Source organism: Protopterus annectens, chromosome 13.part0 (genome assembly GCF_019279795.1).
Source record: "Protopterus annectens isolate FY-2018-M chromosome 13.part0, PAN1.0, whole genome shotgun sequence".
NCBI lineage: Eukaryota > Metazoa > Chordata > Ceratodontiformes > Protopteridae > Protopterus > Protopterus annectens.
Genome location: NC_056747.1, coordinates 541,026,942 through 541,041,941, shown reverse-complemented (window position 1 = coordinate 541,041,941; position 15,000 = coordinate 541,026,942). Strand labels below are relative to the sequence as shown.

At 37.2% G+C, this 15,000-nt stretch overlaps 1 protein-coding gene across 17 annotated transcripts in view; it reads right to left on the bottom strand.

Moving 5' to 3' along the window:
* The window catches only part of ELN (elastin), a 490,412-nt gene that overhangs the window by 114,352 nt on the left and 361,060 nt on the right, over window positions 1-15,000 (bottom strand). For 9 of the 17 annotated variants that reach the window (XM_044054168.1, XM_044054169.1, XM_044054172.1 and 6 more), the window contains one exon: window positions 6,926-6,958. The exons of the other annotated variants lie outside the window; for them this stretch is intronic. In XM_044054168.1, the coding sequence (XP_043910103.1) occupies window positions 6,926-6,958 (33 nt within the window). The remainder of the gene's footprint in view (window positions 1-6,925; window positions 6,959-15,000) is intronic. 17 annotated transcript variants of the gene reach the window in all.

The window sequence follows — 15,000 nt, the reverse complement described above, 5'->3', positions numbered from 1 at the left end:
AGCCTAATACCAGATGCAACAGTTAGCTCTTGCCACTGAGAATTAGTAACAAGCATGTGTCACATGATTTTATATTTGATATATATATATATATATATATATATATATATATATATATTATATATAAAAATATTTATTTTTTTTTAGTAAAGTGCAACTTGTACAGATTAGCTATAGTGCGACTTGCCATCCTTATCTTCCCCCACCTCACTTAAACTAACACATCACTAGCAGTACTCTCCAGTAAGGCTAAAACAAAGAGTATGGATAAAGTCACTCACTGCTGGTGATGTAAATAAGGACACTACTGACTATATATAGTATGGCACTGTCCCGCTGATAAAGTTAAACAGGATACTTTAGCAGTCTGCGTTAATTGGGCAATGAGGATTCCATTATTAGACAGGGCTAATCTGACATCTTAGTTACTAGGTAAATGTACTCTTCAGTTTAGGATATTTCATATTAGTTGCATATGGATAACAGCTACTTCTGACTCTTTTATTTTGTTTATATTTTCATACTGGAAGAAAGTACCACAATAGGACTTCTCAGTTGTTGTGCTACCATAATAAATTCAGAAGCTGCAACTGCAGAATGTTGACCATCAAAGGTTGGAATACTGATGTACTTCTATATTCTATTAAGAAAATCCATTATTTGGTAGTACGGTTAGTTTTAAAGTAATGACTATTCTTCATTTTTATTTAAATCTGCATTGATTATATTGGTGGATTCCAATATGGTTTTAATTGTATATTTTATATTTAAAAGAGCTTAGCGCTGAGTTTTTTAAATATTGGCTATAATTACAATTGCAGAATGTAGTCTTATCTGAATATCTTGAGGACTAATACAGGGTTAATGAATATAAGGATGTTGAGCCTGTGAAAACCTAAACAAAATGTTGACATTTTTTTTCCCTGTTATCAATCTTGCCCAGCGATAGAGGAAAAGGTTGATGTGTCACTACAGACTGATTATTTTGCTTATAAGTATGTCACACTGAACATCTTTTTCATCTTATGTGGGGAAAAGACTGCATGTTCCAGTAACATTGCTGAGTATAGCTACAAAAGAGAATTTTATTAAATATGCCATTCTAGACGCTGGTCAGCAAGGAAAAGAGGTTTCCTTTGCCAACATTCAAGCAACACAAATGGAATGTTTTGAGAGGCCCTGCTTCATCATTATTTGGTGTTATAACTCAGGCTATGCACCTTGGCAAGTCTAGGACAAATGTATTTCTTAGCCAATATAAACTGAACTTATCTCATGAAGTGTGCAGTTTGTAGCATGTTACCTAGAGCTATAGCAACCACAAAAAATTCTTATACTGTTAAATATTTGTACCAGTAAATAGTGATTATACCAAAAAAGGATACTAACTTCTAGAGACCAAAGGAGTCTTTTTTAACCATGGTGTACTTCCAGTAACCTCACCAACAATTATAAATTCCCTTTGTCAATAAGAACAATTATTAAGCACATTGCTGATACTGAACCCTATAATGGGTCATAAACAGGAAGTGTGAAACTATCTAATTTTTCCTTATCTGCTAATGGGCAGAGGAACTGGAAGGGCTCCAGTAATGGATAACTCAACTCTGGTTCTTCCCTTAGAAGCTCATGAAGACTGCAGGTATAGATCCAAATGAACACAAAAGAGCAGGAATACTTGGTCGGCATTTTATCATGGATTTCATTTCCATAGTTAAATTTTATTGTCTTTGTGTTTCTACCAATAGTTGTGTGTTATTGTCACAAAAAAGTAGCCATGTTAATAAATATCAGTGCCAGATAAAGGACGAGGCATTTACTTACTTGCAACTGGTAGAAAGCCACAGCATTGATTTCCTGTTATTTGGAAAGGCATCTATTTCCCTTTGCCTCATTGAACTGGGTGGTTAAATTGCAAATGTTGGTGATGCAGTACATTTAGTAAAATAAGGACACTTTCATTGTAAGCAGTGAAACACCCCACCAAAGATATTGTAATGTCTGTCTGAGGGGGAAGGCTGATAGTAGGCAAACACAGAGTAGGGCAAAATGATATAAAAATAAACATTGTGTGGAAAGTTTTTAGGTATGTTGGGAACCATTTTGAAAAAAAGTTAGAATATGTTTTATAAAAACACATAAGGATATAAAAATAGTACATCTGCAATTTTTGTAACAACTATTAGATTATCACAATAAATTTAAACTTGAACTTGAAACTTAATTAAAACTGCACATGCCATTTCTCCTCCTGTTTATTCCTAAAATAGTTAAAGTTTGGGTCTGGATATTCAAATTTGTTAGAAGATAGTATGCTTAACCTCAAGTATGCAAATGATGAGTATTTATTGTTAAATGTTTCTGGTTGCTGTTTGATCTTGCTTTGTTAAAAACTTTATTGTAGTATAAGTAAGTCTGCATTTTCACTTTGTGTGTTAAATTTACCGAAGAAGAAAAAAATAGAAATCTGCAAGTCATGCGTTGCAGTAGGTAAAAAATTGCAATTGATTGTGTGATTCAGAGGTGAGTCCTATCGAAAGGCTAGACTTTCTTCAGTAACTTTGTTTGCAAGGTAGTCTCCTTTGATTTTTTTCAGGAAGTAATTAAGAAAAATGTCACTTTATTATAGTTTATGTAGTTTAGATTGACAATCCTAAGTGGTGCTTCTAAACAGAGTCTAGACCCAATCAAAATCACATAATGCTTGATCAAAGTAAAATATTCAAATTATGATGCTCACACACTGTACTCATATAATGAGGGGGTTTTTCAACCTTCAAGAAATTATTATTATTATTATTATTATTATTACAACACTTTGGTTGCACTCTTGCCCTAATATGTGGTATTCTGTTGGCATAAATCAATCCCAAAAGATGAAGCCATAATATAGGCTCAGGCTAGAAGGAACAGCATTGCAGGGAGAGGGAGCCCTGTATAATGAGACTAATAAAATCCCAGTAAACAGCCACTACTTTGCAGAATATCACATCAGAGACACAGAATCAGTAATACACCACTCCACGTCTGTCATCTATTCATGTATGCCACTGAACAATATGCCATGGCTACTCATGTATACCACAGAACAATATACCATGACTACTGATGTATACCACAGAACAATATGCCATGACTACTCATGCATACCACTGAACAGTATTCCATGACTACTTATGCATACAACTGAACAATATATACGACTGAACACTATGCCATTTCTACTCATATATGCCATGTAACAATATACCACAAGTACTCATGTATACCACTGCACAATATGCCATGACTATTCATATATGTCATGTAACAATATGTTACAGTTACTCATGCATGCCACTGAACAATATGCCATGACTTCCCGTGTATACAACTGAACAAAATGCCATTTCTACTCATGTATGCCACTGAACAATATGCCATGGCTACTCATGTATGGCCATGAATAATATGCCATGACTACTTATGTATGCCACTGAACAATCTGCTAAGACTACTCATGTATGCCACTGAACAACATGCCATGACTACTCATGTATGCCAGTGAATAATATGCCATGACTACTTATGTATGCCACTGAACAATCTGCTAAGACTACTCATGTATGCCACTGAACAACATGCCATGACTACTCATGTATACAGCTGAACAGTATGCCATTTCTACTCATGTATGCCACTGAACAATATGCCATGACTACTCATGTATGCCAGTGAATAATATGCCATGACTACTTATGTATGCCACTGAACAATCTGCTAAGACTACTCATATATGCCACTGAACAACATGCCATGACTACTCATGTATACAACAGAACAATATTCCATCACTTATGCAGCAGTGTGTAACCATCACAGCACTTGCACAACCCTCAAGTAGTGCACTTCTATTTTGTCAAGACATGTGTGACAATTCCCACTTCAGTTATCTCACCTTTGACAAACTGTTATAATACTCAAGTGGACATGCAAGGGATCAATAATATCTACAGGGATTCCTTTTATTTACGCAGAGTGGTTAATATACCTAATCACATTTTTAAGCTTCAAGTACAACATTCTTTCATATAGTCTTCCAGTATTCCACCTATTAAGACAGATTATTTCATTTTCAAAATATGGATCATAAAACAGGTACTTCCGTTATAGAATTCATACATTCCATTCTGCTTGCCTGTATTGTTTACTGCCCTATACATGTTTTCTTACTTCAAAGACTGAAGCCAGCCAAACTGTATTTACTTTGACAAATTGATTTTTGTGTCCACTTAACAGTTTATTGACTACATGATAGTGATATGCTATTTTGATAATCTACTTTCTTTAAGGGAAATACTAAAACATAACTTTTGGTTCATTTTCAAAATAACAGAAATGACAATCCTTTTATTTATTTATTTATTTATTTAAACTTTGGACATTCATTGCAATTACTGTTGACCCTGGCTATGGCAATGTTTATTCAGATGTAACAACCAGATAAATTCAGATAAATGTGAACTGTAGATGTACTTATGCAGATGGACTGGTTTTAGGTTTATTTATTTATTTTATTTTACATTTGTTAACCGGGGGTGTCTAACTGAGCCGAAAAGGCCCTTTTCCAGCAGAGGCCCAGGGAGAAAAGCTCCACAAAGAAAAATTAGACACATTTAGTTATTTAGACATGATCAGTATACACACAAATTACAAGAGACATGTTTTTACAGTGGTATGTGGCACATAAACAGTTACAGTGGAGAGAACAAACAAAAAAATATTAATTTAAAAATAAAGGTAATTAATAGATGTGTGGTGTAGAGCTGAAATTTGGAACATAGGTAGAATACATACATAGTACACAGGTACAAACAGTAAAACAGATAAAACAGTAGTCGTCATATAAAACATTTACTTTACCAGAATGCATAGTTAAGCACAGCTGGTACTGTGCCCATGAGATTAGAATTGATCAGATAGTAACATGTAGCCAGACACAGGACTGTGTACAAATTTACTTACAAGTCTTGGATTTATCAAATCTTGTCATCTTCGTGAGCAGCCCTTCTAATGGCTCCATAAATGCAGAATAGTTTTTGTACTTTAATGGCACATGACAGACAGTACATGCAATAATTTCTCATTTATCATCATATACCTTCCCTTGCATATGATATTGCCTCATGTAAAGCAATGCTTCAGTTACAAATAATTTAATACTACAATGTGACAGCAATGAGTTTAACCCAGATGATTCGGTTTAAAGACCCTGTGTTTCAAAGTATAGATAAACAGCCCACCTATGCTGTACTAACAAAGTCATAAAAAGGACAAAACATGCATGTTCACGGCTAGTGGAGTCTGGCTTTATTTGTCTGAATGTAGCCTTAAAAACTTAAAAATAAAAAGTAAAATGTCATGCACATTCAGAAGCCATATAGCTGAAACACTTGATGTTAGGCTTGCCACCTGTCCGGTCTATTTCAGGACTATCCAGAAATAAGAATTATTCTCCTGTAGTCCAGAAAACACTATATAAACTCTGGTATTCTGTTTAGAAGTGTGGATAGAATGCCAGAGTTTTTTAAAAAGCAAACTCTCTCTTTGTTTTTAACAAAAAGTATTGTCAAAGCGATGAGGTGGCATCCCAGATACTCTACAACAGCAACAAAAAAGAGTAACACACATAGATTAGGTGTGTAACATTTACTAAAAGGGATGTTCTGCCCTAATGACATATGTATTTATGTCATAAAATGGGTGTGGATATGGGTGGAGATGGGTTGGGACTGGGAGGAGTTACAGGTAGTGCAGGAGGTGTAGCTTCAGTCTGATTTTCTGCATCTCACAAGGTGGCAACACTACTTAATATTTTTATGGGGTCATTTGTGTATATCCCATGGACCTGTACTATCATCTGCTCTGGGAATAGTTATTTGTTTTGTGCTCTACTTTCTGAGTCACATGAAACAAGTATCGTGTTTGTAGCTTTTCTGGACCTGTAGCCTGTTCTAGACATGACTCTGAATGTGAGGAATAAAACTAAAACACTATATCTAAGACTAAATAAAAAGTGCTTTTTTGCATATAGTTTTATGACTTTAAAATATTTGTTACCAAAGCCACAGTACAAAACTGCTACTGAGAAATGTACCATCTGATCTAAAATTTGTGTTTAATGTACTTCAAATACTTGATAGCGAATTTCAGTAAATGATGTCAGACTGTTAAAGGCATGGATTTTATTCCCAAAGTCTCCATGTGAAGCCAGACTAAACTCCTGGGTCACCATTAAAATCAGAATCTAATAATACTTAATTCATTAAGTTAAAAACTAAATAAAATAGATGTGCCTAAACTGTTGTATATTAATTAAAATTATATTGTGCTTTATCCATAAGCACTGGTCATGTCCTGCTAAGAAATCACCTTGTTACTTGTAATGTACTTACTCTGGTGGGTGACACTTAATATCCTTATTAATTATTTCTAATGCATTTCATTATGAAGCTGCCATAAATAGAGGCATCTACTGAACTCAGATTCTGAACTCTGGTGATACGTAGTCTGCTATGATTATGCAGACTGAAACATCCTAGAGATGAATCTACTATGTTATTAAATCAAATGCATGCGAATTAAACAGACTCATCCCTTACCTTCTTGCTTGAGGTAGGTTTCACAGTCCAAGAAAAGCTCTAGATAACTCAACTGAATGCATGCATCATGATAAAAGGCTTGACCCTAGTTTAACAAACCCAGTTGCCTTCCACAGATACCACTAAAAAACACTGTCTGACAGCAAGGCACAGAGAACTGACAGGACATACTGCAACAGGGTATGCAAATGTAACTGTTGATGCGGATTCCTGCAACAACAACAACAAAGAAGAAGTAAAATAAAATAAAATAAAAATGGGGGATATTTAAAAAAAAGTCATACCTGGGGCTGGAGTTGCACCAGAAACAGATGTGACTACAGAAAAAATATTAAGAATACAATTAAGAACAATTCAATGCATTTTTATTGCTGTATATACCATATTTGACCAGATATAAGACGCTAGTTTTGCTAAGCATCTGTTAAGCTATATCAGTATAAATATACATATATAAATATACATATATTTTGCATTTTGCACCATATTAGATGTCAGCTTTAACTCACACCATATGTGCTGGTAAAGTTTGGTTTCCCAGCAGAGATTAATGCAAACTGAGCTTAATTTTAATGTTACAGGCTGTGGCTGTTTACAGGTGCTTCTACTAACCTACTTGGACTGCTCAGGCTACTTTCACCCAAGCAATCCAAGGCTTCTGGTGAGCACCTCATTATCAGCTTGCACAAGACTGCAGAGCAGTATCTGCCAAACTCTGCAAGACTTTCAAATAAGCCTGTCATGCAGTGGCCGTTACCTACCCCAAACCACTTCTGACATGTAGGCAGTATACAACAGTCTGTATGCTTGCTGAAATTATTGTGAAACAACAGGACAATTCTGCCAAACTATACAGAATGGCCTCATGACTTTGTGCAAGGAAGTTATAAAGCCTCAAGCACGAGAGCTCACTGTTGCAATAAAGTGTTTTGCCATGTTACTGAAGTCAGGTGCATTTTCAATTGATGCAGTGTTTTATATATAAGCTTTTTGTAAGTACTTAGAATGCATTATGATGTCAGAGTCAACCTTTCTGTTTTGTATGCATGACAATGATTGCTTAATGCATTCTAATATATACTTTTTGTGCTGCAGCAGATACAAGCGTGTGATACCTATTGTCTTAGCTGAGGAAGCATCATGCACAGCTGCTTTACACTAACAAGCTGACATTTCTGTAAAGAGCATTTTGACACAACTTGACTTTGTTACTGCTTTCATAATTGCATGCATATAAGTCAAGACTGCTGTTTGGATGTTCCACATATGACATGTGAGCATAGAGGTGCTCTTACTAAAAATTATGAGACAGGTAAAAACTACATCAGAAAGACCACAGAACTATGTGCCATGGAAGTTCTAAAAACAAGATATTTAGAAGACCCTTTTCTTACATGTTTCATTGCCAATATTTGTGCATTGTGTGTAGACCTCATTTTCCGCTGTCACAAAAACTAAACACTGATGTGTGATTCCTTCCTGCCATTAATTTTAACTCCTGTGCCAAGTGCTAGCTTTCCACTGATGGAACAGTGTACCACGTGAACCCTTAATATCTCCAGCAAATAAACATAAAGGAAGCAGTGGACTTTCTCTTGAAAAGATGCTAAGAACACAAAAATGACTATTCTGCTATGCCTGATAATAAACCACATATGTCATAATTCCTTAATTTTTTGCAGCATTGAGTGCCACATCTAGAGAGGAAGTGAGTTCTTGTGGTCCATTCTGGTGTAACAATACCTTGAAAAAAAAAGACAGCAGGAACTATCTTCACATGTCATTTCCTGGAATATGCAACATCTAAATTAAATTCCATGATGGGATTCTTCCTGTAACACATTAAAGACACCTGAATCTCAATCAGTACTGCATAGCAAAGGCGAGAGCAGGTAGCTATTATGATAAATAAGCAGCTGTTTGAAAACCCACGGTAAACTTGAGACTGTACCTTGATAGCTGAAATGAAATGGGCTAAAAGTGTTAGTCCAATAGCAATTTCATTAGTGTCTAGTACACAGTCCGAATCTACAGTCAGTGCGTCTTATTGTCCAGCAAATACAGTAACATCAGTGGGGCTTGAAATAGCCAAAAGACATAGACTGCCACAATAATGAATTTTAAAAAATATATTAAGGCAAACAACTTTGTTGCTCTTGCCTACTGTCACTTCTTGGACTATCAGTAGGACCCAACAAATTCCACAGTTTTAATGCTGGATGTGAAATATCAGTATTCATAGTAAACATGTCAACTGTTTCAGTCCATGGGTCATAAATTAGTATAAAGCTTCAAAAAATATGGATATTATCAAGACATTTATTGTTGCGAGAGCATGTCTGCTAAAGCAACATAAAATACTGTGTGCCGTGTCTGGCCATAAAGATGTTATTATTGGTGTTACTAAAGTGACATAGTGTTATTAGGAAGAGACTCACAATGGTAGTGGGTAGCTGGCAGTGTAGTCAGGTATTTGGCAACAGCAACAATACAGAGACAATGACCAGCATCGTTACTATAACATTAGCAGATATTTAACTAGAAGTCCACTACTAGTGAGCAGGTAGTTGTTATGCTTTTGCAGTGGACTTTCCCACTAGTAAGGAAGTTGCTTGGATCTATGACTTCATCTAGACCAATAGATTTCACCAAACAGCAGGGTGACTGAATTTTGCTATCCTACAGGTGAGTAAATACTGCATGAAATTTCTACTGTAGGATTTCATTTCTCATAGCAAGATTGCACTGTCCTCTGTGCTAAACTGATTCAGGATAAAAAAGGTGACCTTACACATCTTTGTGTGGTATAATGATGATGTCTTAGCATTAAACTGAAGGCTTTTCTCTATGTCCACAGCCCCAGGTATATGTGCTATAAAATACCTGCAGTGGTGGCACTGAGTAGTTCACTGAACTGAAATGTACTCTCCTTTACTAGCCCACGTCTGCATGTATAACTTATGTATCACATTACTTCCCCACCTCACTGTCTCAGATCCATGAGAATGCTTTATGCTCCCTTATCCTTCCTTCACTGTTCTGCCTACCAGACTCCAATAACTTAACATTAAGAGTCAGATGGTGGAGTCCAAAACAGACATTAACACTACAAGGAATAACCAAAAAAGAAAAGAAGGAAAACTCACCAACTCGACTCAACTGCAACCATTACATTTACTGAACAAACAATGGATTTATGACCATACTGGTTAAGTTCTTTCCCTGGAAGTAAGGGATGAAAGCACTTAACCAGTATGGTCATAAATCCATTGTTTGTTCAATACTGACCAGAGTGCTTTATGTCCAGATGTCCCTCCCTCATTGTCATATTCACTACACTTCTTTATCTTTCTCTTACTAACTTATACCTGAATTCCCTATGTCCCATTATACAATGACCCCCCATTAATATTCCAAAACATGCACGCTGATTGGTCAGCGTGCACGTTGTAAATCAAAGACTTATACTAATGGAAAAAGGTCCGGCCGCCCGGGCTTTTTCCATTAGTATAAGTCTTTTTTTTTTTTTACAGCAACGGAGAATGCAAGATCTCTGTTGTTTTTTAGAAACTGTCTCGCTATGTTAAAGGAGTTTAACATAGCGAGACAGCTTTCAAAAATGTAACAGAGATCTTCCTTTCTCCGTTGCTATTTTTAAAGCTGTCTCGCTATGTTAAACTCCTTTAACATAGCGAGACACTTTGTAAAAAGCAACGAAGATCTTGCTTTCTCCATTGCTTCCACCCACAGCTCTGATGTACTGCGTAAGTATACGCATGCGCAGTACATCAGAACTGCCGCAGAATACCAGACAGCTGCGGAAGGGCAGCACGGAGGCATTATACAATGCCATTATTTAAGAAAACTAAGTATTTTTTTTCTTAAATAATGTCATTGTATAATAGCAATAACCCACATCTGGGTGTGGGTAATGCTCGATTTACCCACGGTTGTCTTTGTTTGGCCACTCGGGCTTCACCCTCGTGACCAAACCACACCAACCATGGGTAAATCCAGCATTACCCACACCCAGGCATGGGTTATTGCTTAATTATATCATCTCCACTGCTCTAAAACCATTAGACTGATCTGTGTCCCATTCAGTTTTCTCACTACCTTATACCCAACCGAATGCCCTCTGCCTTGACTTCACTTCCCTCATTATCCCATGCTACCAAGCATGCTCTAAACAAATTCTCTGTATTTCACTTCTCCATGCCACCTGAATATTCTAGGTATAAACTTCCTTCCTGCCTCAGTTCTCCAAGCTGCAAAGAATGCTCTATGCCCCACCCCATTCTCCATCTGTCAATGACTCATGCCCACTTGAATGCTCTATGCCTGACACTTTCTTAATCACTGCCACTTTACCTAGAATGTACTGTTCTTTATTCTCCATCTGCCATTACCCATTGCCCACTTGAATTTTCTATTCATCCATTTTCCTCCATCTTTCTGATCATACTTCTAGTCACTGATTCCTTTCCTGATCATGACACATTCATCTAAGAAATGCTATGCTACCCTACTCCCAGAAGCATGGTACTTCTTTGACTCAAGGATCCTAATTCCCTCCCCTGGTTTCCCAGCAATGCAGAACTTGACCATGTATAGGACATTTCTTTTTTGTACAGGCAAGTGCTTAAGTGTCATATATGTGGTCACCCACCATCTGCCCACCCTCGCTGCCCATCCAGCACACCTTACTTCAGACAAAGCTGCCCTTCTTATTAAACTACTAGTAAAGCGAGTCCGAAAAAAACTTAAAAAAAGATGGCAGGTACTTTGTTCCTGAGTCTTCCAGAACTTTTCACTGAGATTGTTAATTGGGGCAAGACTGATTCTCACACAGAACAATCAAATATAAGCAACTTTATTATCAGCTGGCTAAGACAAGTCATTGTTAACTTGTACTGTTTTAATAGCTTGGGAAACTTTCATCAAGTCATACCCTTTCTGTCAGACACCATAATCATGCAGACAGCTTTAGCCCCTCAGCTTGGCCTTATTTAAGGATTGTGTTTTAGGAACAATGTCATCTTCTGAATTTGGAAGAATAAGCCATGCAAAATACCCCATTCCTTTGTGAAACATTAAAGCCAGGGTAAGTTATGTATTCTCCAAGGCAAATGATTTTGTTTACTTAGTATGCTGTTCCCCGTGCCATCCCTTCCCGACTTGGACAAGTAGGTTACTTTTCTAAATGTAGACTTCAGCTGCTGATGATTCCATTGCTGTGGCAATAATGTTACCAAATGTTTCCAGAATGGCAATGCAGCAACCTGTATTAAGCTATACATTTTGGTATAACTTTGCACATATATGTGGTAAGGTAATGCTGACGATTTGGTTTAACAATAAATATCTTTAGCACATCCATAGTACTGTGAGTGTGACAATGTCATTTGCATTCTTACAAAATCTGATAAGTGGAGCTACATAACAATGTTATGATGTCATGTAGAATCATCTTCCATGCAGCAGTTAAATGTCTCCTATTCCCATTTGTATGGTGAAGGCATGACCAGATGACATTGAAAGAATGAAGCAAGCTAAGGTAGTAGTTCTCAGTGCTAGATAGGGTTGCCACCTTTTCAAATGCTCAAAGTGGGACATGTTCTGTAGAAATGTCAGATTTTCCAGGACAAAACATACCTACAGCCGTGCATAATACAGAACTTTACTTTTTTGCACAAATAAAAGCTTATTCTAGTAACATTTGAATTGCTTATGCTACTTCACATAACATATAGAAGTTTCATATATGCAATAACTGTTTTATGCAACTATTAAAGAAATCTTAGGAAATATTTTTGTCCTGAAATCTCAGGACATTTGCTATTTTTTGATTTTTTTCGCAGGACACAAGTGCCTAAAGAGGGACTGTCCCTCGCAAAGTGGGACAGGTGGTAAACCTAGCTAGATAGTAATGCCAGCATATTACTTCATGTAAAAGCATGGCCTTATTATTAATTTCAGTCAGAATGTGTTCCTGTATCTTTCTTATGAAATTGTAATTGTGTAGACTATCATGGTATCATTAAAACTGATACACATACTTTTAGTAGAGACCACTTTTAGATGACTCTGAAACAACTAACAAAGGTGCCTTCATTTTCTTGTAACATGATCTTGGTTTTAATGATATTAAAATAATGGAGTACTGGGATTAGAGTCTCCTGTTGGGTGATGTCAGGACATGGACCATCATACATACAACCACTGCTTGTATCATCCTGCTGTTAGCAGCCTGGGGTCTCCTGGTGGATGATGTCAGGACATGGACCTAATCATATATAAAAGCAGTGCTTTTGTCATGCAAGTGTTAGCAGCCTGGAGACTCCTGCTGGATGGTGTCAGGACATGCACCCTCATACACATAATTACTGCTTTTGTCATTATAGTGTTAGTGGGATACAGTCTCCTGTTTGGTGATGTCAGGACGTGGACCATCATACATATAACCAGTGCTTGTATCATTCTGGTTTTAGAAACCTATAATCTCCTGCTGGATATTTCAGGACCTGAACGCCATCATATAGAAAACCAGAGTTTTTATCGTTTGGGTGTTAGTGGGATAGACTATCTTGCTGGATGATGTCAGAACATGAACCCCACCCCATCATACATATAGCCAGTGCTTTTGTCATTCCAGTTTTAGTGAGATTGAGTCTTCCACTGGATCATGTTAGGACATGGACCCCATTGTACACATAACTAGTGCTTGTATCATTCTAGTGTTAGCAGCCTGGATTCTTTTCTGGATGGTGTCAGGACACGGACCCATCACATATATATAACTAGTGCTTGTATCAGTCTAGTGTTAGCCAGCTAAATTATTATCTGGATGGTGTTAGGACATGGACCCATCACATATATAACTAGTGCTTGTATCATTCTAGTGTTAGAAGCCTAGATTCTTTGCTGGATGGTGTCAGGACATGGACCCATCACATATATAACTAGTGCTTGTATCATTCTAGTGTTAGCAGCCTAGATTCTTTGCTGGATGGAGTCAGGACATGGACCCATCATATATATAACTAGTGCTTGTATCATTGTGGTGTTAGCAGCCTAGATTCTTCACTGGATGGTTTCAGGACATGGACCCATCACATATATAACTAGTGCTTTTATCATTGTGGCGTTAGCAGCCAGATTCTTCACTGGATGGTGTCAGGACATGGACACATCACATATATAACTAGTGCTTTTATCATTCTGGTGTTAGCAGCCAAGATTCTTCACTGGATGGTGTCAGGACATGGACCCATCACATATATAACTAGTGCTTGTATCATTCTAATGTTAGAAGCCTAGATTCTTTGCTGGATGGTGTCAGGACATGGACCCAAACATATATAACTAGTGCTTGTATCATTCTAGTGTTAGCAGCCCAGACTCTTCACTGGATGCTGTCAGGACATAAACCCATCACTTATATAATTAGCACTTGTAAAATTCTGGTGTTAGCAGCCTAGATTCTTCTCTGGATGGTGTCAAGACATGGACCCATCACATATATAACTAGTGGTTGTACCATTCTGATGTTTGCAGCCTAGATTCTTCGCTGGACAGAGTCAGGACATGGACCCATCACATACATAACTAGTGTTTGTATCATTCTGGTGTTAGCAGCCTAGATTCTTCACTCGATGGTGTCAGGACACGGGCCTATGACATATATAACTAGTGCCTGTATCATTGCGTTGTTAGTAGCCTAGATTCTTCATTGGAAAGTGTCAGGACATGGGTAATATATATATATATATATATATATATATATATATGGTGCTTGTATCATTGTGGCCTAGTTCTTTGCTGGATGGAGTCAGGACATAGACCTATCACATATATAACTAGTGCTTGTATCATTCTGGTGTTAGCATTCTAGATTATTCGCTGGATGGAGTTAGGACATGGACCCATCACATATATAACTAATGCTTGTATCATTGTGGTGTTAGCAGCCTAGATTCTTTACTGGATGGTGTCAGGACATGGATCTATCATATATATGACTAGTGCTTGTATCATTGTGGTGTTAGCAGCCTAGATTTTTCGCTGGATGGAGTCAGGACACAGACCCATCCCATATATAACTACTGCTTGTATCATTGTGGTGTTAGCCAAATGTGGTACTATCCACCGGTTTGTATGTAGCTGGAAACAACAACACTCACTATCTTTCTTACATGGCTAGGCAGGGTGATTACATTTGGTACTTGTGGCACACCTTGCTAGGCAGACACCATGCAGGTTTGGCTTGGACAAATTTCACTCATTTAAGCATAAAACAACCCCTGTAGTGCAGCACATGGAGATAACTGTTAAAGCTGCCAGCTGACAGGGCAGTGGT